Raw genomic sequence first — 20483 nt, 5'->3', positions numbered from 1 at the left:
TATCCAAATAGCACATATTCTCCTCTCATGAGCCTAGACTTGGTCTCTGCCTCCTCCTGACTTCCCCTGACAAAAGAACTCCCACAGAAGCTCTTTAGTTCTCCCTTAGTACATTTCCAGAGAATGTTTTCCCCAGGCTCCTCCCCTTAAAAGGACCAAACTTGGGTAACTAAAGCATAGACCATCCCTTCCTTCCTCTACCTCTTCATGTTCCAAAGCCCTCATTAGTTCTCTCTGAGGCACTGGTTAGATCTTCTAACTCAGGTGACAAATGGAGAAAGTACAGGTAGTGTAAGATACTCTGCAAACCCTGCCACCAGCCGTCTCCCACCCTCTGAAGGCACTGATGCTGTGCCCAATCCCTGGGTACTCACAGCCTAGTTAGGGCTGCCCCTGCAGAACCTGCCACAACTGAGGGATGAGCTAGCTTCAGGCTACTCTGAGTCAGCCTCACTGTTCCCTCTAAAGCCAGGAAATGTAGTCCTCTTCAGGCAGGCAAAGGCAAAAAAGTGAACCCCACTGCATAAAAAGCCTGCCAGCAATCTGCCTTTTATTCCCACCCCCTACCCCCACAGGTACCATCCAGCATCCACTATGCTCTAAATTATATTCCTTTTACCACCACCCAGCCAAACAGCTGCTCAGACAGTTCCTTGATCAAACAACACTGCCTTCTTCAGTTTAAATTTTATTTTACAAAAAGAGAAATAAAGAAAACTGATAGGCAGTTATACTGACTTACAATTGTTCTGTTTGCTTTTTTAAAAAAGTGACATGAAACACAAGTAAAAATAAATACGTCATAGAAACAGCCAGTTGCCCAGTCTCTGGGGCAGGAGCACCTGCCCTGCTGAGAGAGGAGGGAAGCCCATGATCACACCAGCAGCTGGAGCACCCAGCTACAGATGCTCCTCAAAGCCAGGCGCAGGTCCCAAGCCTCAGGGGGCGTCCTGAGGAAAGAAGACGGAAAACCAAAGCCAGGTGCCAGGTCCCTGGGGCCACCTCATCTCCCCCCACTCCTCCTGGCAACAGTGTGGCCTTAGTGGTTATCCATTGCAACCCCCTCTACCCACCTGGACCCCCTTCCCCTGACCCCTCTGGAGAGGGTACAGGAAAAAAAACAGTCTTGGGCAGGCTGAGGGGATTCTTCCCATGAGTCCCCAGCCCACCCTGAGTAACACAACCAGATAAGTCAGTTTACACCACGTGCACATAAGAATACCTGTGCACACATACACTGCCACACACATACACTGCCGCACGCACACACACACACACACACACACCCACACACCCACACACCCACACAAAACCTGGGCTGAGCTCTCTTCCAGGGGAGGACGGTCCTGGGTCAGGTCACAGTATGAGGTCCCCTCTCTTCTGAATATTTTCCCAGTAGTGGTAACAGAGAGTACCTAAATCTCCCCCAGCCCCAGGCACTAGACTCTGCAGCCTGCCTAGCCACCTCTTCCCAGTGCACTAGATTACTGTATCAAATAGACCCTCGAGAGAAAAGGAGTAGACTCAGGTCCCTGAAGAGCAAAGAAGTTGGATACTGCCTGCTCAGGAAGTTCATCGTAAGTCAGGTATTCATTAAAGGCCTAGGACCAAGCCAGTGGCACAGAACAGACATTAAGGGTTACGGCAGAACACATAGGGCAAAGAGTCAGTAGGAGGGGAGTCTGAAGGTGAGTGGAGAGCACAGTATTCTCAGACAGACCTCAAGGTGTGGATTTCTTGGGAACAGTCAGCAGAGGGCCAGTAAGTCTCCTGGGGGTCCACTGGGGGAAGGAGCTCTTCTCTCAGGAATTTTGGTGGGTGAAGAGCTACTGAGTTGGGTGCAGAGGAGGCAATGGCTCAGAAAGGAGAAGCTGGTCTTCTGTGGAATCACAGGGAACCGGGAAGCTTGAGAGGGTCATGGCCAGGAAAAATGGGGACGAGGAATGTAAAGCCCCAGAAGAACTTCCCCATGGGTTGAGGACTTAGTTCCAGAGCAATGCCAGGCAGGAACAGACTGAAGCAGAGAGCCTTGCTCTGCTAACAGCTTTGGGAGTGACAGTCCCACCCAGACTGCTGAAGTTTGGTTGACTGTTTCAACCTATCAGCAAACTGTTACCCCAACTATTTGCTTCATTCCCTGGAGCGGGAAATTTTCATATTGTGAATCACAAGTATATAGAGATTCCATGCACTAGTTCCTAGGGAAGAGAGTTCCAAAGACCAGAGTTATCCTTAAGTCAGAAGATGCTTAAGATTCTATCTTAAGAAGCAGAACTCAAGGGGGGGGGGGCGGAGAATTTTGCAGATATTTAATCTGAAGAAACAGCTCTGAATCCAACATGGTCACTTCTCACATAAATGGCTAATTTATCTCTGTTGAATTTTTATCTAAAAAGATACTGAGAAAAGGAAATCAAACATTACTACAAATGATAATCCTGAATCATTAAATACTTTCTAGGCTGAGGATTTAGGCTAATCCAGCTCTTGAAAACATTCTGTGTAAGACAACAGTGAAGGAAAATACCTAGGCCTAATCTTTTGCCCTCTTTCATATCACCATCCTTTCCTTACTCAGGCCTGTGTGTTTGGTGGAAGGCACCACCAAGTGTTTCTGATGAAAAAAACTATAGAACATGGTTCTTAGGTTCTCAGACATTTTCTGCTTTCCTCACATATATGCTCATGTTTGGTGTGCATGCACGCTTACCTACCAGCACACAAAAACAGAGAGCAGAAAGGTCAGAGAAATGTTTCCAGGCTCATTAAAACAAACAACCCCCAAACAAACCATGGAACCAGTAGAATCTAATTTTCCATGATCCAACCCTTACCCCCTTACACAATATAAGCTGTACACATTGTCTAGCCAGATCAGACTCACAAAACTATGGCCTCTCCTGAATTGAAGCAAGACCAGCCCAAGGAACCAGTGGGTAGAGAACAAGCACAAATTGCCTCTCAGAACACCCATTCATTTCCTGATACCTTCAGAAGGCCACCCCTCCAGTGACTGGTTTCAGTTCCTTGCTGGGATAGTTTTTGGATTCTCAGAGCCTGCTACTGTGAATTCCTAGAGGTGAACACAGAAATACCTCTCCTTCCCTAAACACACACACACACACACACACTCTCTCTCTCTCTCTCTCTCTCTCTCTCTCTCTCTTTCTCTTTCTCTCTCTCTCTGGGATCCCAGTGCTCTGGGGCCTTAGAAGCATCAGTGGTAGCCCAGGTTGTGAGTGGGCTCTGCAAATTGGAGATCCAGGCTAGCTTACTCCTATTGCACCAGCCTCAACCTGAAAGCCCACTCCAACTTAATCCATTTACCATTCATTCTTGGGATGCATCTGAAAGAGAAAGCACTGGTTGGAACTGCTTTTTTAAATTATTAAAATAATTTGCATAGCTAAATTGTAGATCTAAGGCTTCTATGAGTAGGAGAGTTAAGTGTTTGACAGGGTGCTTATGAAAACAGAAAGCAAGCTCCTTAAGTTCCACTTTTGGTGTAAGTGAACAGCACGCACACACACGCACACACAGACACATAGACACACACACACACACACACACACACCAGCCATATCCTTGTCTCTTCTTTGGGGATAATACCCCAGATTGCTCTAAGGCCCTCCAACCATGGAAATGGCTGGTCAGAAGAGTTGAAGAAGCAGCTACTACAAGGGGTGAGCTGGCTAACCTGTCTCCAAGGGCTGAAAAGAGGCAGGTGTAACAGCTGCCCAGTGAAGAGGGACCCATGGGTAGGTGGTAAAGCTCTAAAGTCAGACAGGGTTTGTTCATCATAAAGAACTGCCCAGCAAGGTCTCAGTAGTGGGGGAACCAATAGGAAGACAGCCATTGTTTATGCTTAAAGACTAGATGCCCCTCTGTGCCCAGCACTGGCAACAAGAAAGGGGAGACCCAGAATGATTGATATATTCTTTTTAGATGATTTAAGGCCTACAGAGGAATGCCTCCTCCACATTCCTTCAAAAAGAAGGATGGAGGGAGGAGACACCAGACCCACATTGATTATCTGACAGGCTGAGGAGGCCAAGACATTTCCCAGCAGGAAATCAAAAGTCTGTTTCCTCAACCCAGCGCCACCTATACATAGCTTCACTATTCAGCATACAGAGACTGCCTCCAAGTTTACCCCAGGAGGACACAGCTCCAAATTTGGGGTCGCTTACCTCCCCATTGCAAATCCATGATCCTAAGTTCTGATAACTGTGGAATGAGTCTCACCCCTACTAACTATCCAGTCACAGGATTTCCTGATCATCCTGAGAGGCCATTTCCTGAAAACATAGTTGTTTAGTGTAAACCTTTGTCAAGACTAACTCTCATTCCTTGGTCAATTCATCATCTACCCAGGATTTATTCACCAGCAGCTATGGGGTGTGAGATATCTTAACATTTCTCTTCCCATCTCTTACCCTCCTTACCCTAACCTCCCCTCCCACCCACCCCCCAAAAAGAACTAAAACACATGAAGAGTCCAAATAATAAATAATTGCCCATAAGAAATAAATTAACATGGAGCTCTCTAATGGGGAAGGAAAGGAAAGAAAAGCCACCAGAACAGGCAGCTTGAACTCAGTTCCATCCTTGTGAAGAATGTCTTTTCTGGCCACAACTCCATGACCTCTCATTCACACACCACAGTGCTTCTCCCAGCTTCTGCACACAGATAATCTCATGCCCTGGAAAGGGAGATCTGCTTAGAGACAGCCACTGGGGAAAGAGACAGAGCTTGGTAATGCCCATTTTCTCTCATAATTTCCCCCAATTCTAAAACAAATGTGGCTCTGAAAACCAGGGACTTGGGTTAGCTGGGCCTTTTCTTCACCCAACTGGAAGGAAACTTGTGGTTTCCATGGCTCTTCTCCTGGGCTCACCCTGGTGTTTATGCTAATAGTTGCCATGAACCACCACACTCTGATTTCCATTTTACAAAAGATAAATTCATTTCTTAGTTTCCCCCTTAGTCCCTCCCTCCCTCCCTTCCCACCCACCTTCACCCCTGATCTGTTACATACACATACATACATACATAAACACATACACGCACAAACACACATACCTGGTCTGCTTCTTTCCCACCCCCTAAAAAGATTCCACATCACATGGAATCTCAGTCTGCCCACCCTTCTTCTCTTACCCACCCCTCCCTCCCTTCCCCTCTCCAGGCCAAGCTAAGTCACCCAGTAAGGCAGTTCTCTTGGGAGAGAATGTTCCCACAGACAGAAATGGGATGTGAGCTTCTACACTCAGATGGGCAAGCAAGCAAGCAGACAGTATTAGCAAGGCAGGCAGGAAGAGAGGCAGGCTGCCCTGCCCCTCCATTCCTGTTTTAGGTCCCTGATTTCCCACTATTGCTGCTCTGTTGGATTTTTTTTTTTTTCCTCTTTCATTAAACAGCAACAGAGCCCTGCTACCTATGGTCAACCACCCCTCTTTGTTCTCCTCCTTTTCCCTCCTGCCAAGTGCGCCATTCTCAGAAAGCCCAGATTGCTGCCTTCCATCTTGGTGGGCAACCTGCTGGGGGCCCTGAGTGAGGTGGAGAGGGGCTCCCCAGCTATTTCCCAGTGACCTCTATCACATCATCGTCCTTATCCTCATCTTCGTTGGAGCTAAACCCCACCTCAGCAACCTCATGAGAGTCAAAAGGAGGCACCTGGGACCGGAGAAGGCCGCCAGCTGGGTAGCCTGCATGTGGGGACATGTAGCCTGGGTAGACAGACATGCCCCGTGAAAGGTTGCTGGACAAGACAGGGGAAGGAAAAGGCGCAAACATCCTCGGCTCGGACAGGAGTGGCTGTGAGAATGGGAGTGAGTAGCTGGGTAGTATCCCTGGTACAGAGGGGTTGAGCATGAAGGAGGGGTTGCTGGCAGTGACTGAGGTAGCCGTGGAAGAGGAACTGACGGGGCCTGCTGGCACCAGAGGGTCAGTAGTCACTGGAAATACCAGGCGGGCATCTGCCAGCAAATTGGACAGCTGGTAGTAGGAGGGGGTAGTGCCCATAAACAGGGTGTTCTCCCCAGCCTGGGAGGTGAAGGGTGGGGTGAGGTTATGGTTTAAGGAGACGGGTGGCATGGCAAACCCGCCAGAAACTGGATACCCGTGTTCATACGGCTGCACGGGGGCTGGCAGATGGCCCTTCCTGGACCGCCGGCGGGTTGACTCCTGGGCAGCAGGTGGTGTGGCCAACTTTCGTTTGTGGCCCCTTAAGTCCAACACTGGGTGCCTGTCACCACAGGGCTGGCCAGTCCCCAAGAGGGAACTATTGAGGCAATGACCCCCATGTCGAGGCTCAGTCCCGAGAGCTGTCCCAGGAACAGTACTGCTGTCCACAAGTTGAGCCGGGGGGCCAGGCAGGGTGGCATTGGAGCTTGGGGAGCTCTGACGGGATTCCCGGGCAGCAGCCACATCTGCATACTGCTGGAGCTCACTGATGATTTCCGGGCTGTCTGGAGAGACGGGCCTGGCCAGCCCCTCAGGGTCGGGGGCTTTGGGTGATGAGGCACTGTGTCTGCCGTTGCTTGTGGACTCGAGAGAAGGCCCCTGGGAACCTGAAACAAAATGTAGGTAACTGAGAACCAGAATGGCCAGGGAGAAAAGGAGGGTATAAGAAAAGATTTCATTTAGAAAAATCGTATTCTATGGTCCCCTCAAATTTAAATAGTTTGATGTGCAAACATCACCAATCAACTTTTTTTAGTCAAAGAAAGAAGTCCTCTGATCTAGGAAGCAAGTCTATCCATGGAAAGACACGTAACTTCTCTGTAGCTCAGTTCCCTATGAAACTCCACCAAAGTGAATCCTATAAAATGGATATGAAATGCTAAAAGATCATTCTTTTTCTTTGTTTTGTTTCTATTTAGGCATGCACCTGTGGCATATGGAAGTTCCCAGGCTAGAGGTCGAATCAGAGCTGCAGCTGTCGGCATATGCCACAGCTACAGCAACGCTGGATCTGAGCCGCAAGCGATCCACGGCACAGCTTGCAGCAACACCAGATCCTTAACCCACTGAGTAAGGCCAGGGATCAAACCTGCATCCTCATAGATACTAGTCGGGTTCCTAACCCACTGAGCCAGAATGGGAACTCCATAAAAGATCATTCTTTTGGTTAAACTCTTTCTGGGGGCAAAGATAGCCAGTGACCATGATGGGAAAAAAAGAGGAAAATGAAGTTTAAAAAGCAGTCCATCCCTGGTTAAAAACAAAATAAAATCTATGGCTATGAAAGATGATTAGGAATTGGGAAATCTGAATATGGCCTGGATAGCAGGAAATATTATAGAATTGTTACTTTTTTTAGTATGATAATGATGTTGTGACTGGGAGGAGGAGAATCCTTAATCTTAGCAAATGTGTGCTAAAATATTTAGGAAATAGGAAGGGAAAGAAAAAGAAGTTCATAAGAATGATGAGCATCACTGGATCTAGGTGCAGGGTATGTGGCTGCTCACAGTGATGTTCTTTCAGTTTGTGTGCATGTCTGATAATTTCCATCATAAAAGCTGAGAATAGGAGTTCCCGTCGTGGCTCAGTGGTTAATGAATCCAACTAAGAATCATGAGGTTGCGTGTTCGATCCCTGGCCTTGCTCAGTGGGTTGAGGATCCAGTGTTGCCGTGGGCTGTGGTGTAGGTTGCAGACGTGGCTCGGATCCCGCGTTGCTGTGGCTGTGGCGTAGGCCAGCAGCTGTAGCTCCGATTCGACTCCTAGCCCAGGAACCTCCATATGCCACGGGTGTGGCCCTAGAAAAGGCAAAAAGACAAAAAAAAAAAAAAAGGCTGAGAATAAGAGCAGTCCAGCTCTCATACCTCAAGGTGGGAAGATAAATGAGAACAACTCTCATAGAGGGGAATTTTGTAAGAGTTCCTAACACTGTTAATGTTCCACACCTATTCTCTTTGACCTGGAAATCCAATTTCTAGGAATTTATCCCATAGATACACATGTATGACTGTGAACCAGTCCTATAATGGTAGAGTAAAACAATCTAAACGTCCAGAGATAAGAGACTCAGTAATGCACTGTGTTAAACATATCCAACGGCATCTCATACAAACCTTCTCTGGAATATTTAAAGAAAGGATAAGCAACAAGCACTGAGATATACTAGTGAATAAAGAAAAGAGCAAACAATATATTAAAATTAGCATTTGTTTTAAAAGTACAAATATATACACACACACACAATTTTAAAAATATATATATAAAATATACAGGCACACACATGCACATACATGATCTTGTACCATATATATGTATAGGATATCTATTAAAAACAACAACAAAAAAAACCCCAAGAGTAGCACCTCCAGGAAGGAACAATGGATAGCTGGAAGTATGAGGGAGGAAAAATTTAAGTTTTCACTTTACCCTCTTTGGTACCCTTTGATTGTGAACCACGTACACATTATCTACTCAACAAATAATTACAAGCCAAACCAAATTAAAAAAAAAAAAAAAAAAAAAAAGTGGAGTTCCTGTCCTGGTGCAGGTCACAGACAAGGCTTGGATCTGGCATTACTGTGGCTGTGGTGTAGGATGGCAGCTGTAGCTCCCATTCCACCCCTAGCCTGGGAACTCCCATATGCCGCAAGTGTGCAGCCCTAAAAAGAAAAAAAAAAAAAGTAAAAGTAGAAGCCACTATACCTGAGGCAGCCATCCGACCATCCTCAGGGGCTTTTGGTTTGCCAGTTGCCCGGACAGCAAAGATTCTTCCATCACTCGTGCGGATATATGTTCCTAAGAGGAAACATGAGGAAGGCTCTTAGGAGCAGACATGCAATACACCTAACTCTGGGAAACACCAGGTCTAGGCCCTGTGGGCTCAGAAACAGCTATAAAATTAAATCTCACATCTTCTCTCAATACCCCTGAAATGAGCAGTGGGGCGGCTGAGTTGTGAACCCAATATTACTCATTTATTTCACAAATACTGACTGCATTACTACCATCTAACCAGACACTGTTCTAGATACTGAAGTACACAAGAAAGAAAAGGGACCTGTCTCGTGGAGCTTAACTCTGGAAGGGAAGACAGACAATTATACTAGAAAATATCAGAAAAGGTTAAATGCAATGGAAGAAACAAACAGGGTGCTCTGTGAAAGAGAGTAAGTGCCAACTCTCTGTGAAAAAGAAATGCCAATAAGGCCTTTTCTTCTGGCCTCGGTCCTCCTCTTGATCTGGGAGGAAGGAGCCTTACTGCCTCAATACCCTCCCTCGGTAGGAATAATTCAAGATGGGCTTCTTCTTCTTCTTCTTTTTTTTTTTTAAGCTTTTTGGGGCAGCACTTGTGGCATATGTGAATTCCCAAGCTAGGCATCAAAGCTGCTGGCCTACGCCACAGCGCCACAGCAATGATAGTTCCGAGCCAAGTCTGCACCCTACATCACAGCTCACAGCAACAATTAAGCGAGGCCAGGGATCGAACCCGCATCCTCACAGATCCTAGTCTGGCTCATTAACCACTGAGCCACGATGGGAACTCCCAAGATGGGCACTCTATTCCCACACAACACTAGTCAAACTTCTCTTGGTCTTGGGCATGTCTTTTGATCTATTTCTTGGTATCATGGCTACCTCTAGTTCAGAGGTCGACAAACTTTTCTTCAAGGGTCAGTTAGTAAATATTTTTGGCTTTGTGAGCCATAAAGTCTCTCTGTTGCTATAGCCTGACAGCTGGGTGTGGCTGTACTCCAAAAATATTTATTTATGGACACTGACATGTAAATTTCATATAGTTTTCACAGGTCACAAAATACTATTTTTTTTTTCCAACCAATTGAAAATGGTTGAAAATATGGGAGTTCCCTATGTGGCTTGAGGGTGAAGAGCCCTGCTTTTCTCTTCCTACCCCCTAACTCTCACTCTGTTTTAAATACCATTAAAGAGTGAGCCTGTGAAACTCTAGCCACCCTACTTTTGGTCCCTAATAAAGATAGAGATCCAGCTTCGCACACTCTCTCTCTACCCACAACCTTCCTGTGTGCCCCCACTATAGGACCTGTGGGTAATCAACCTTGTTTTTCAAAAGTTCTCTGATGGTTGTTGCTGGGGTGCATCTTGCAGTCATAATAAAAACCATGAGGACTGGTCCAGCTACAACACTGGCTCTGGGGAAACGTCTCTGGGAAATGTACAAGCAGTAAAGGACCCGATGAATGTCCCAGGCATTCTTGGCCAGTATTATCGATAGGCTGAGACCAACAGAAAACCATTTGTCTATCCAAATCCACCCCAAGATTCTCCATAAAAACAATGGCAAAATATAGAAATGCAGGGACCCTAATGCCTTTCTTTTAAGTCACTGACAATATCCTTTGGGCCCATTTCAACTCAGCTAAGCTCCCAGAAATGTCATTTTTCTCATTTCTTCTGCATGTGACACTCTTATAGCATGATTCCTATCCCCTCTCTATCTCAAGTCATATGTATTTGTTCTGTTTGCTAGTCCACCACTCTCAACCCAAGTTAGGGGATGAGCCCCTTGGTCAGGCTCTCACCTTTTGTTCCACGGATGATGTGGATGCTTTCACCAGCATTAATTCTTGCCTGTACATCTGTGGAGCTGTTGAGTCCAGGAATAACAATATCTAGTGAAGACACAGACCTCAGATTTAGATTACATGGGACCTGACTGAAGAAGGAAAAGAAGACGCAAAGTCCACATTCCTAAAGTGTCTCCCTAAGTGGTTTTCCTAAAGGGTCTCAGTGGAGTAGAGGTCACAACCAAGGAAGGTGAAGCAAGCAGGATCTCTCACAACTGTCTAAACAAAAAACACTGTGAACACAAGAAACTTTTTAGAAATGTGATCATCTTTCTGATCAATTTTTCCTGATTTAATTTAAAAAATAAAGAGTTTTTTGTTTAGAAAGTTTTAATTCAAATAGTTTTTTTTCCTCCTTTTCTCTTCTATAAACTATTTGCATGTATCTGCTCCATTTCACTTTAGGCTCCAAAAGAGGCCTCATTTTCTTCCTTGCTGACATTACTCCACACTTAAGTAAAGAATGAAGAGTACTTTCCTTTTTTTTTTTTTTAGGGCCGCACCCACGGCATATGGAGGTTCCCAGGCTAGGGGTCAAATCAGAGCTACAGGTGCCAGCCACAGCCACAGCCACGTCAGATCCGAGCCATGTCTGTGACCTACACCACAGCTAATGGCAACACCGGATCTCCAACCCACTGAGTGAGGCCAGGGATTGAACCCTCATCCTCATGGATACAAGTTGGATTCGTTTCCTCTGCACCGCAATGGGAAATCCAGGAACTTCTGTGTTGTTAAGATATTTCATTAGAATGAAAATCCTTTAAGACTGCTGCCTTCTCTGTTTTTACCTGGAGTGCCAATGTTATATGGCCTAGAATGCAAACATTGTTTAATAAATACTTCCTGAATGACCAAATAAATTTTTATTTATTTAGTTAGTTTATTTTATTTTTGGTCTTTTTAGGGCCACACCTGTGGCATATGGAGGTTCCCAGGCTAGGGGTCTAATCAGACCTGCTGCTGCTGGCCTGCGCCAAAGTCACAGCAACACCAGATCTGAGCCGCGTCTGCAACCCACACCATAGTTCACGGCAATGTCAGATCCTTAACCCACTGATCAAGGCCAGGGATCGAACCCACCACCTCATGGTTCTTAGTCGGATTCGTTTCCGCTGCACTGCGATGGGAACTCCCGCAAAGTAATTTTTAAACGGACCAGCAGCCCTGGAAGAGAACCCAGGAGCTCCCAACCTGTTGTGGTGACCACCTTCTGCACAAGGACTCCCGCGCGTTGCAGGTAGTTGATTGGGAAGTTCATAGCTGGATTTGTGCTGGAGGCAGCGCTTACACTGCCTCCCAGTGGGACATGCCGGGGCATCATGGGGATGGGGGTGGACTGTACAGGACGAACACTGGCCACAGGCTTCTCGTCACTCTTCAGTGTCGGCTGCCTAGGAGAGAAAGACAAGCACCCTGAGAGAGTTTGCCAGAACAGCCCAACTTACCTTTCTGCAAAGACTGCTGAGCCCTTCCAGACTTCCCCATCCTATAGCCTCATGCTGCTAAAAGAAGGATCAGAAGAACCTGCAGTGTATGGTAAATTCAAAAGGAGACTAGGAGTTCCCATCGTGGCTCAGTGGAAACGAATCTGACTAGCATCCATGAGGACTCAGGTTCGATCCCTGGCTTCGCCAGAGGGTTAAGGATCTGGCATTACTGTGAGCTATGGTATAGGTCGCAAATGCAGCTTGGATCTGGCGTTGCTGTGGCTGTGGTGTAGGCTGGCAGCTACAGCTCCGATTTGACCCCTAGTCTGGGAATCTCCATATGCCACGGGTGCAGCCCTAAGAAACAAACAAACAAAAACAAAAACAAAACCCCCCTGAAAACAAAAGGAGACTAGAGGCAGGGCTGAGGCAGAGAGGAGACAGACAGTGAGGCATAAAGCCTCTCAGAGTCTAAGAAGAATCAGATGCCAGTGGAACAGTATCTTTTTGGAAATGTGAGGTGACATTTGCTCCTCTAGAATTTGGACTGTCTGTCTATATACATTAGGAATTCATCCTTGGAAGCTAGGAGGCAAAGATGCAGTAAGGGGGGTAAAATTCTTCAGAATATACTGCATACCAATTTGAAGACAAATGGATGAAATTTTCCCACTTACTCAAGGAAAAAGGGCCATGTGATGCCACATGTTCTGGTGATCTTAAGGCCATCTGCCCAACTTTAACCATTACTCTCTGAAATCTCAAGTTTCAAAAAGTAATGCATACGCCTCTCTCTCCTCTACATTACTTTTCATTGGGCTTCTCCTCAGGCCAGTCCCCAAAGTGCCCCTCTAGTCACAGCCACCACAAAAGCACCAGCAGGCAAAATGCTGTGCACAGAAGTTGGTCTTCTAAATGGTACATGGCCATGGCCAGACTGAGTACCAGTCACGCAAATCTTACTACCCAATATGCATGCCAAAATGTTATGCCATGGTCAAACGACAAATTCTACACTCTTTACCTTCCTTTCAACTGAATGTTGGCACCTTGAGAAAGCCACTCCTGATTTAAGGTTTCTGAAATTAAGTCCCTGTCTGTAAGCTTTCTGATGTCTGCATCTTTGGTCTTTAGTCCTAGGAAACAGACCCTCCTGGATTGGTATGTTATTTCTCATCTGACTGAAGAATGGCACATAAAAGACACACTTGTACACCACTCTGCTGTCAGAGTAGGTCTGCATGACTCCTCAATCACACTGTTCTCAGGTTGCTGTAAGGTCCCTTTTGGGAAACCCCTGGGGCTCTGTGAATGCCCACATTCCCAGTCAGGCCAGACTGCACAGTAAGCTCACCAGGGTTTGGGGAGGCATTTCTTTAATATCTGCTCATGGTAGCTTTGCAGGAGATGGGGGCCCTGCTTAGATGTCAACAGGACTCTTTTTTGTTTTGCTTGTTTGCCGCACCCACAACATGTAGAACTTCCCGGGCCAGGGATCAAACCTACACCACAGCAGTGACCTGAGCCACTGCAGTGATGACATCGGATCCTTAACCCGATATGCCAAGAGGGAGATAAGGCGTTAGAAGGGTAACAGGAATCTAGCTGAAGCCCTATACTCTGAAGGTGCTAAGGCTAGGAATTTGGGTGGGAAGCCCCCCTCCATGTACCCAGACAGGATAAGAAATCAGCAGGATCACGGGATGGCTCATCAAATACTGTGAGAGGCTGATGCCTCCCACAGGGCCTGAAAAGGAGCTCACATCTCCTCACAGCCCAGCCCATTTGTCGCATCTTCCCCCTATAAGGCTTTTCTCCCACTGGGTTCATAATTAGTTCATTCTTGTGTTATAAGGAAAAGCCCAGAAAAGAGAAAAAAGGGGTTGAGGACAAGAGAGGAAAACATTCTCAGGCAACAATATCTTGAAAAATGACACAGAAATAAAGTCTGAAGTCTTTGAAAGATAGTAATTTTCTACTTGAAAGCATCTTATAAAAAGTAGCAAATTTACTCAGCAAAAATTAGTCTTATACAAAATCGTACATGGCTTCAGTTCCTTTAGAAGCTCATTTGGCAAGTTTTTTTTTTTTTTTTTTTTTTTAAAACATGAAATCTTCAAAAGAAAAAAATCTTAAATCTGCCCCCTCAAATAAAATAATTTTCCTTCATTCAAGATAATCAAACAATGTAAAAATGCAAACTAGGCAATCAGGAAGCTGATCTGATAACGGCTATGAAGTAATTTGTCTTGTCATGAAAAAAAAAAGCATAGACAATTATTTTGTAATTTCCTACAAAGAGCCTCTCTCCCTGCTTAGCAATTGGCTTTCATCTTGAAAGTTGTACTCAAAGATTTCTTGCTCAGGAATATGGCACAGACACAGAATGAAATCCCCTGAGGAACAGCAGCATTCCCTGAGTACAATTTAAGACTCATGGAAGAGCTGGCCTTCCCTCGTGAACTTCCATAAGCAAGGTCTAGGACTAAGGGGCTACAGATAGGAGAGAGCTGGGTGGGAGAGCTGTGCATCTGTGTTATGAGAAGCTGCACCTCCTTGGGAGTCCTGAAGGACTCTCCCGAGTCGCAAGACCAACAGCTCACTCTTCTAACCAGAGCCCCTTATAGCACCCAGGGCTGCTGAACTGCTTCAGCATGTCATCCAAGAGCAGAACCTGTCAGTTCACAGCAGCCAAAGAACAAGTTGCAGGCTCTCCCTTTGTTTAAAAAAGGAACCAGTTGAAAGGTTTAGGCCTGGCCCAGCAGCAGACCTTTCTCCCCTCTCCCTTTTCAGTGACTCACCAGTTCCTCTGACTGAAGGCGGGGATGCTGGTCAGGCTCTGGTCACTGGCAGGGTAATACTGTGCATATGATGGGCGGGTGTAGGGGACCGATGTACGTTTGTCTTCCTCGTAGCTTTTCTTTGCTGCTTTTTTCTCAGCCTTGGTCAGCTTGTGATCCTTTCGGTTAAGGAGCAATGACTCATGCTCAAAAGGCTCCTGGGGACACAGGAGGACATTGATTTAATTACCAGTCTTTATGGCAATGTGACTGATACACAATATGCCTTACTTTAAAACCAAGAAAGGGCTGGCTTTCTCCAGCACTTAGTAAAGAGCCTCCTCACAGACACAGAGGCAAGTTTATTGTCTTTCGGCCAAGAGTATAAATTCACAACTCTAATCTACCACCAGCTTTAGACAGCCTAAGTCTGCATGCCGTATCAAAAGAATGGGAGAGGAATTCCTGTTGTGGCTCAGGGAGTTAAGAATTCCTGTTGTGGAGTTCCTGTCGTGGTGCAGTGGTTAACGAATCCGACTAGGAACCATGAGGTTTGATCCCTGCCCTTGCTCAGTGGGTTAACGATCCGGCGTTGCCGTGAGCTGTGGTGTAGGTCGCAGACGCAGCTCAGATCCTGCGTTGCTGTGGCTCTGGCGTGGGCTGGCAGCTACAGCTCCGATTAGACCCCTAGCCTGGGAAACTCCATATGCCAAGGGAGCGGCCCAAGAAATGACAAAAAGACATAAAAAAAAAAAAAAAAAAGAATTCCTGTTGTGTCTCTGTGAGGATGTGGGTTCGACCCCTGGCCTCACTCAGTGGGTTAAGGATCCAACATTGCCACTAGCTGTAGCGTAGGTCACAGATTCGGCTGGGATCCAGCATTGTTGTGGCTGTGGTGTAGGCCAGCAGCTGCAGCTCTGATTCAACCCCTAGCCCAGGAACTTCCATATGCCACAAGCACGGCCGTTTTAAAAAAAAAAAAAAAAAAAGGGATGGGAGAGTTCAGAGAATTAACAAACTACATTTTTAGAACTTCTCCCCTCTCTTTCTGCTAGGAAAACTCACACTGGCCAAATTATTCTCGTGGCTGAGCTCAGCACTCCTATGGACAAGACTATGATAGGGATGGGTGGTTGGGAGAGGGGAGGGGGACTGTATGGGGCACGGAAAAGAAATCGTTGAATTCAAATCACCTGCATGAAACAAAATTTTGGATGAAGGAAACAAGCTTGCCCAGCAACCCTTCCTCAGTGGAGAGTGCAGTCCTGGATGCATGCATAGGAGGGTCTTACCTTGGTGATGAGGTGAGGGTACTTCAGACAGGCAAGTTGCAGGACTGGTTCCTTGATCCCCTTTATGTTCAAGGACGCTTGGGGAGCTGGCTCCTTCTCAACAAAGTGCAGTAGGTTCTCCACCTCTTTCCGAGTAAAGTTCAGCATCGGATTGAGGTCATCCACCACCCGATCTAGAAGGGAGAAGACATGGATGAAGTCAGTTCATGGCAAAGAAGACTATAAAAGCACAGCTACAAAGACTGGCAGAGAGGAGAGAGGTTGTGGGTGGCATACTTGTCACTAATAAACCACCTCAGGCTACCCTATATTTAAAAGTCCAAGACCAGGTCTGAGGCCCTCATGAAACAAAAATATCTTAAGAGAAAGCTGCATAACCAGCTGAGCTCTTATCAGTAAACCCATCTTCAACAATTTAAGGTAAATTCCCTCTTAAGCAATTGTTTGAATCAGAATGAAATGGAAGGAACTGCTGGCTTTCTATGAGTGAAGGCCTGCCTGTGTTCCCATTTCCTTTCCCTCTCCTCCACCCTTGAAACAATAAGAATGGTAGCCTGTATAAATGTGCCTCTTCTGAGCCTGGAAAATGGCCTACCTGACATGCCCTGCTTGGAAATCTGACGGTCATAGATCTTCTTTTCAAGGGTGAAATCAGCCACAAGGCGATAGATGTGACAGGGCTTTTTCTGGCCATAACGGTATACCCGACATACTGCCTGAGCATCATGGCAAGGGTTCCAGGAAGCATCAAACACCACCACTCGGTTGGCACCAATCAGATTTACACCCAAGCATCCAGCTCTTTAAAACACAAGCCAATAATTACACAACTTTTAATTTTAAAGATGGTTCTCAAAATCGGTTTTACCCTCTGACTCCTACCACAATGTTATTCTCTTTATCCTAAGCAAAACATATTGGAAGATTCTGCTGATGAACAACACATTGCTCAAGCACTAAAAAGTATGCCCTGAAAGTTCAACATGGAAATGCCTACCACCTCAGAAAGAAAATCCACTCTCCACCCCTCTGCAATGAATGATGTCACTTGGTGAGGGGACATGCATACTGATGTTTCTGATGTGTTTAGTCAAACAGCTTAGGAGAATGGCTGGTTCATACCCTATTCAAGGGCATTTTGCTGGCAGGAGAAAGCACAGCCTTCAAGGTGCTTGGCACAAGACAAATAATGCCATCAGCCTTTTATAGCGGGGGGAAAAAAAGGTAGCACTTTCTACTTTTGTTTTTTTTTTTGGCCATGTCCATGGCATGCAGAAGTTCCCAGTCCAGGGACTGAATTGCACTACAGCAGTGACAATGCCAGATCCTTAACCCACATGGCCACCAGGGAACTCCCACACTTGCTACTTTTTAAAGCACTTTCACATTCATCACATAGTCTAAGCCTCAAAACAGTCCTGAGAGAAAAGTTAATTATGACCATTGCGAATGAAATTCTCACAGAAATTCATGACACTATCATAACTGTCCTTCTAATACAACTTCCTTTTGGGGTCCCCTCTCTGACCTCAAAGACACAAACCTAAGGATATCTCTTCTGATAGAATTTGGATGAGCTTTTGTAGCACCTTCCCATGTAGCCATACGCCCTGAACACAGCCCTCTGATCTCCCTCCCCTCTCAGGATCCACTCACCTTGTGGAGAGAAGGAACAGCCAGGTGGTGAGGTTGCTGGGATCATTGAACTGATTAATGAGGCGTTCCCTCTCAAAAGCAGGGGTGCTACCATCTAGTCCTAGGACAAAAGGAAAAACACAAGAAATGGACAGATAAGGGCAGGGGTACACAGCAAAATCACTGGGAAAATGTGTCTTAAAAACAAAACAAACACAAAACAGCGCTCAGATTCCACACCCTGAACATTCCGTGGGTACCTACCATGAGACCCAGGCATCTATAATTTTAAAATACCCCCAGGTGATTCATTTGTGCAACAAAGACTATAAACTGTGTTCTTCTCTTTAGCATCTTGGGTCAATTCTAAGGCCAGGGTTCCTAGACCTCAGAGTGCATAAGAATCACCCTTGTTAAGGAAGCTTGGTAAACACTTGCTCAAGAAGATTCTTCTCAGTCCTATGAATACTAGTGAGTACTAAAGGACCAAAAGTTTCATGTTTTGATGTGGATGATGTTCCTCCACCAGGAATCTGCATTGTTAACAAGCTCCTAAGGCTAAGAAGTTGCTAGAAGGAGACATAAAAGAAATAGATCTGGAGCAGTGAGATGGGGCATATGAGTGAAAAGAGGGAAGCTCAAAAGAGAAAAAATAAGCTTCAATAAAAATATGATCCAAAAAAAAAAAAGAAAAGAAAATAAGCTTCAGCTGAGAAGCATGTATAAAGGAGAAGGGACTACATTTGTTACCTGGAGTAAAGCAGAGAAAAGGGTAAAGCTAAGGGTATGAAATACCACATGGAGAAATGAATTACCATGGTAGGAAGCATTAGTTTAATTGTCTGGTATTAGAGGCCCAATCAATCAGTACCCCAACCTACCTTTCCAACCTGAGTTCCCACAATTTCTGAGCACAGCTCAGCACTGACTCACTGGGCAAGCCTATAGCCAACAAAGGGCTTCAGGCTACATACATCCTGTACTGGGATCTCGTCAGCACCCTCTCAATCTCTATTTCTCTAAATCCTTCCCTTAGACCAGGGCTTCTCAACAAGGGTGATTTCCCTACCCCTCTACCCCACAAGGAACACTTGGCAATATCTGGAGACATTTTGGGTTATTCTAACTGTGTGGATGCTACTGCCATCTAGTGTGTAGAACTCAGGGATCCTGCAATGCATAGGATAGCCCCCTACAACAAGCAATTATCTGGCCCAAATATCTATATCTAGTCAATATCAATATTTGAGAAGTAATGTAAGTACCTAATATCAACATTTCTTTTCTTCTCACTGCCACCACTGTAAGGAGACTTTTTATACATTTTTTCCCCCATTTATCATGCCTCCCATAAAATTTTAATACCACAGATATACTATGTATTTATTTACTGTATGCACATTTGTGCTTTAATCCTTTTAAAAAGTTAAGTTTTTTTCATATCCTCAAGAACTGATTTTGACCCCTTAAGGACACTTACCTCCCCCACTGAGAATACATGATCTAGGCTTGTGTTCACTTTGCTCCTTCTGCCTAGAATAATCTTCAAACCACACTAGCTCTGTATATTAAAATTCTCCCCATCTCTGCAAGACTAGTGCACGTTCCACCTCATTTAGGAAGTCTTCTCCAATTGTCCTCACCATGGAGAATCAGTGCTACTTTGAATCTGTCCTTGAGTTGCTGCATTTCAGATGATGACAAGGCATATGACTTCTACATCTCTGTACTCCCCCATCTGGTCTAAGCTCCCCAGCCCCAGTATAATGCTTCACACACAGCAGCTTGATCTCAGAATCTCTGCTCCTTAGCTAATCAGATATTCTTATGGATTTGATAGAGAAAGGAGTGGAAAAGAGAAAGAGAGCAAGGGAAAGGAAACCCATAGGCAGACCTTGCTAAGGTTTCAGGAATAAAGACGCAATGAACTCACGGAAGTAGCTGACGTTTCGAACCCACTTCTGTACTCCTTGACCCTCAGCACCAGGTAGACAGGGCACTTCTCGTTTCCCTAGGAACTCCTCGATTAGAGCCAAGGTGGAAAGGCTCTGGCTGAAAGGGACACATTTCGTTCAGAAGGCTCCCAGACCCCAGGGAATTCTGTCCCCCAATAGGCCCACCCCAACAGGCTCCATTCTGACAGCAGGAGCTCCAATACCCTAATCCTAAAATGGTACCCCACAAAGAACCACTAAAGGTATTCTCCCTAGCTCATGAGAGAGTAGAATCATCCACACACTTATCACCACCACCCCACCAAAAAATTCTCTAACTTACTACTTTTTTTTTTTTTTTCTTTTTTTGTCTTTTGTCTTTTATCTTTTTAGGGCCACACCCGGCACATGGAGGTTCCCAGGCTAGGAGTCTAATCAGAGCTGTAGCTGCCAGCCCATGCCACAGCCACAGCAATGCCAGATCCGAGACGAGTCTGCGACCCACACCACAGCTCACGGCAATGCCGGATCCTCAACCCACTGAGTGAGGCCAGGGATCAAGCCAGCCACCTCATGGCTCCTAGTCGGATTTGTTTCCTCTGCACCATGATGGGAACTCCCTCCTACTACTTCTTCAATTGAAAAATTCTGGGATTTAGCTCAGTGTATAGTAACAAATAGCATCTGCATTAAAAGCCAACACTGCATGAGTACATATCAGAGCTAATTATAGGCTGTAGGCAATATTATGGATCTTACTAAGGAGAAAGGTCACTCAGCTGCTTCCAGGTTATGCGGAGAGCCAGTCCATAAACCAATGGAACACTAGACTCTCCCAAGT

General features: G+C 45.7%; 1 protein-coding gene across 4 annotated transcripts in view; it reads right to left on the bottom strand.

Moving 5' to 3' along the window:
* RAD54L2 (RAD54-like 2 (S. cerevisiae)) overlaps positions 673–20483 on the bottom strand; it is a 118785-nt gene continuing 98974 nt past the window's right edge. For 3 of the 4 annotated variants that reach the window (XM_021068851.1, XM_021068853.1, XM_021068854.1), the window contains 9 exons: positions 19642–19760; positions 17730–17829; positions 16669–16874; positions 16074–16246; positions 14803–14999; positions 11766–11965; positions 10527–10616; positions 8671–8763; positions 5405–6573 (listed from right to left, as the gene is read on the bottom strand). In XM_021068851.1, the coding sequence (XP_020924510.1) occupies positions 5579–6573; positions 8671–8763; positions 10527–10616; positions 11766–11965; positions 14803–14999; positions 16074–16246; positions 16669–16874; positions 17730–17829; positions 19642–19760 (2173 nt within the window). In that variant the 3' untranslated portion in view covers positions 5405–5578. Of the gene's footprint in view, positions 6574–8670; positions 8764–10526; positions 10617–11765; positions 11966–14802; positions 15000–16073; positions 16247–16668; positions 16875–17729; positions 17830–19641; positions 19761–20483 lie in introns of all 4 variants that reach the window. The other variant, XM_021068850.1, reaches the window with a different exon arrangement.

The sequence above is a fragment of the Sus scrofa genome, chromosome 13 (genome assembly GCF_000003025.6).
Source record: "Sus scrofa isolate TJ Tabasco breed Duroc chromosome 13, Sscrofa11.1, whole genome shotgun sequence".
Lineage (NCBI taxonomy): Eukaryota > Metazoa > Chordata > Mammalia > Artiodactyla > Suidae > Sus > Sus scrofa.
Note: the sequence above shows the minus strand (reverse complement) of the source record. Positions and strands in the feature narration are given on the sequence as shown.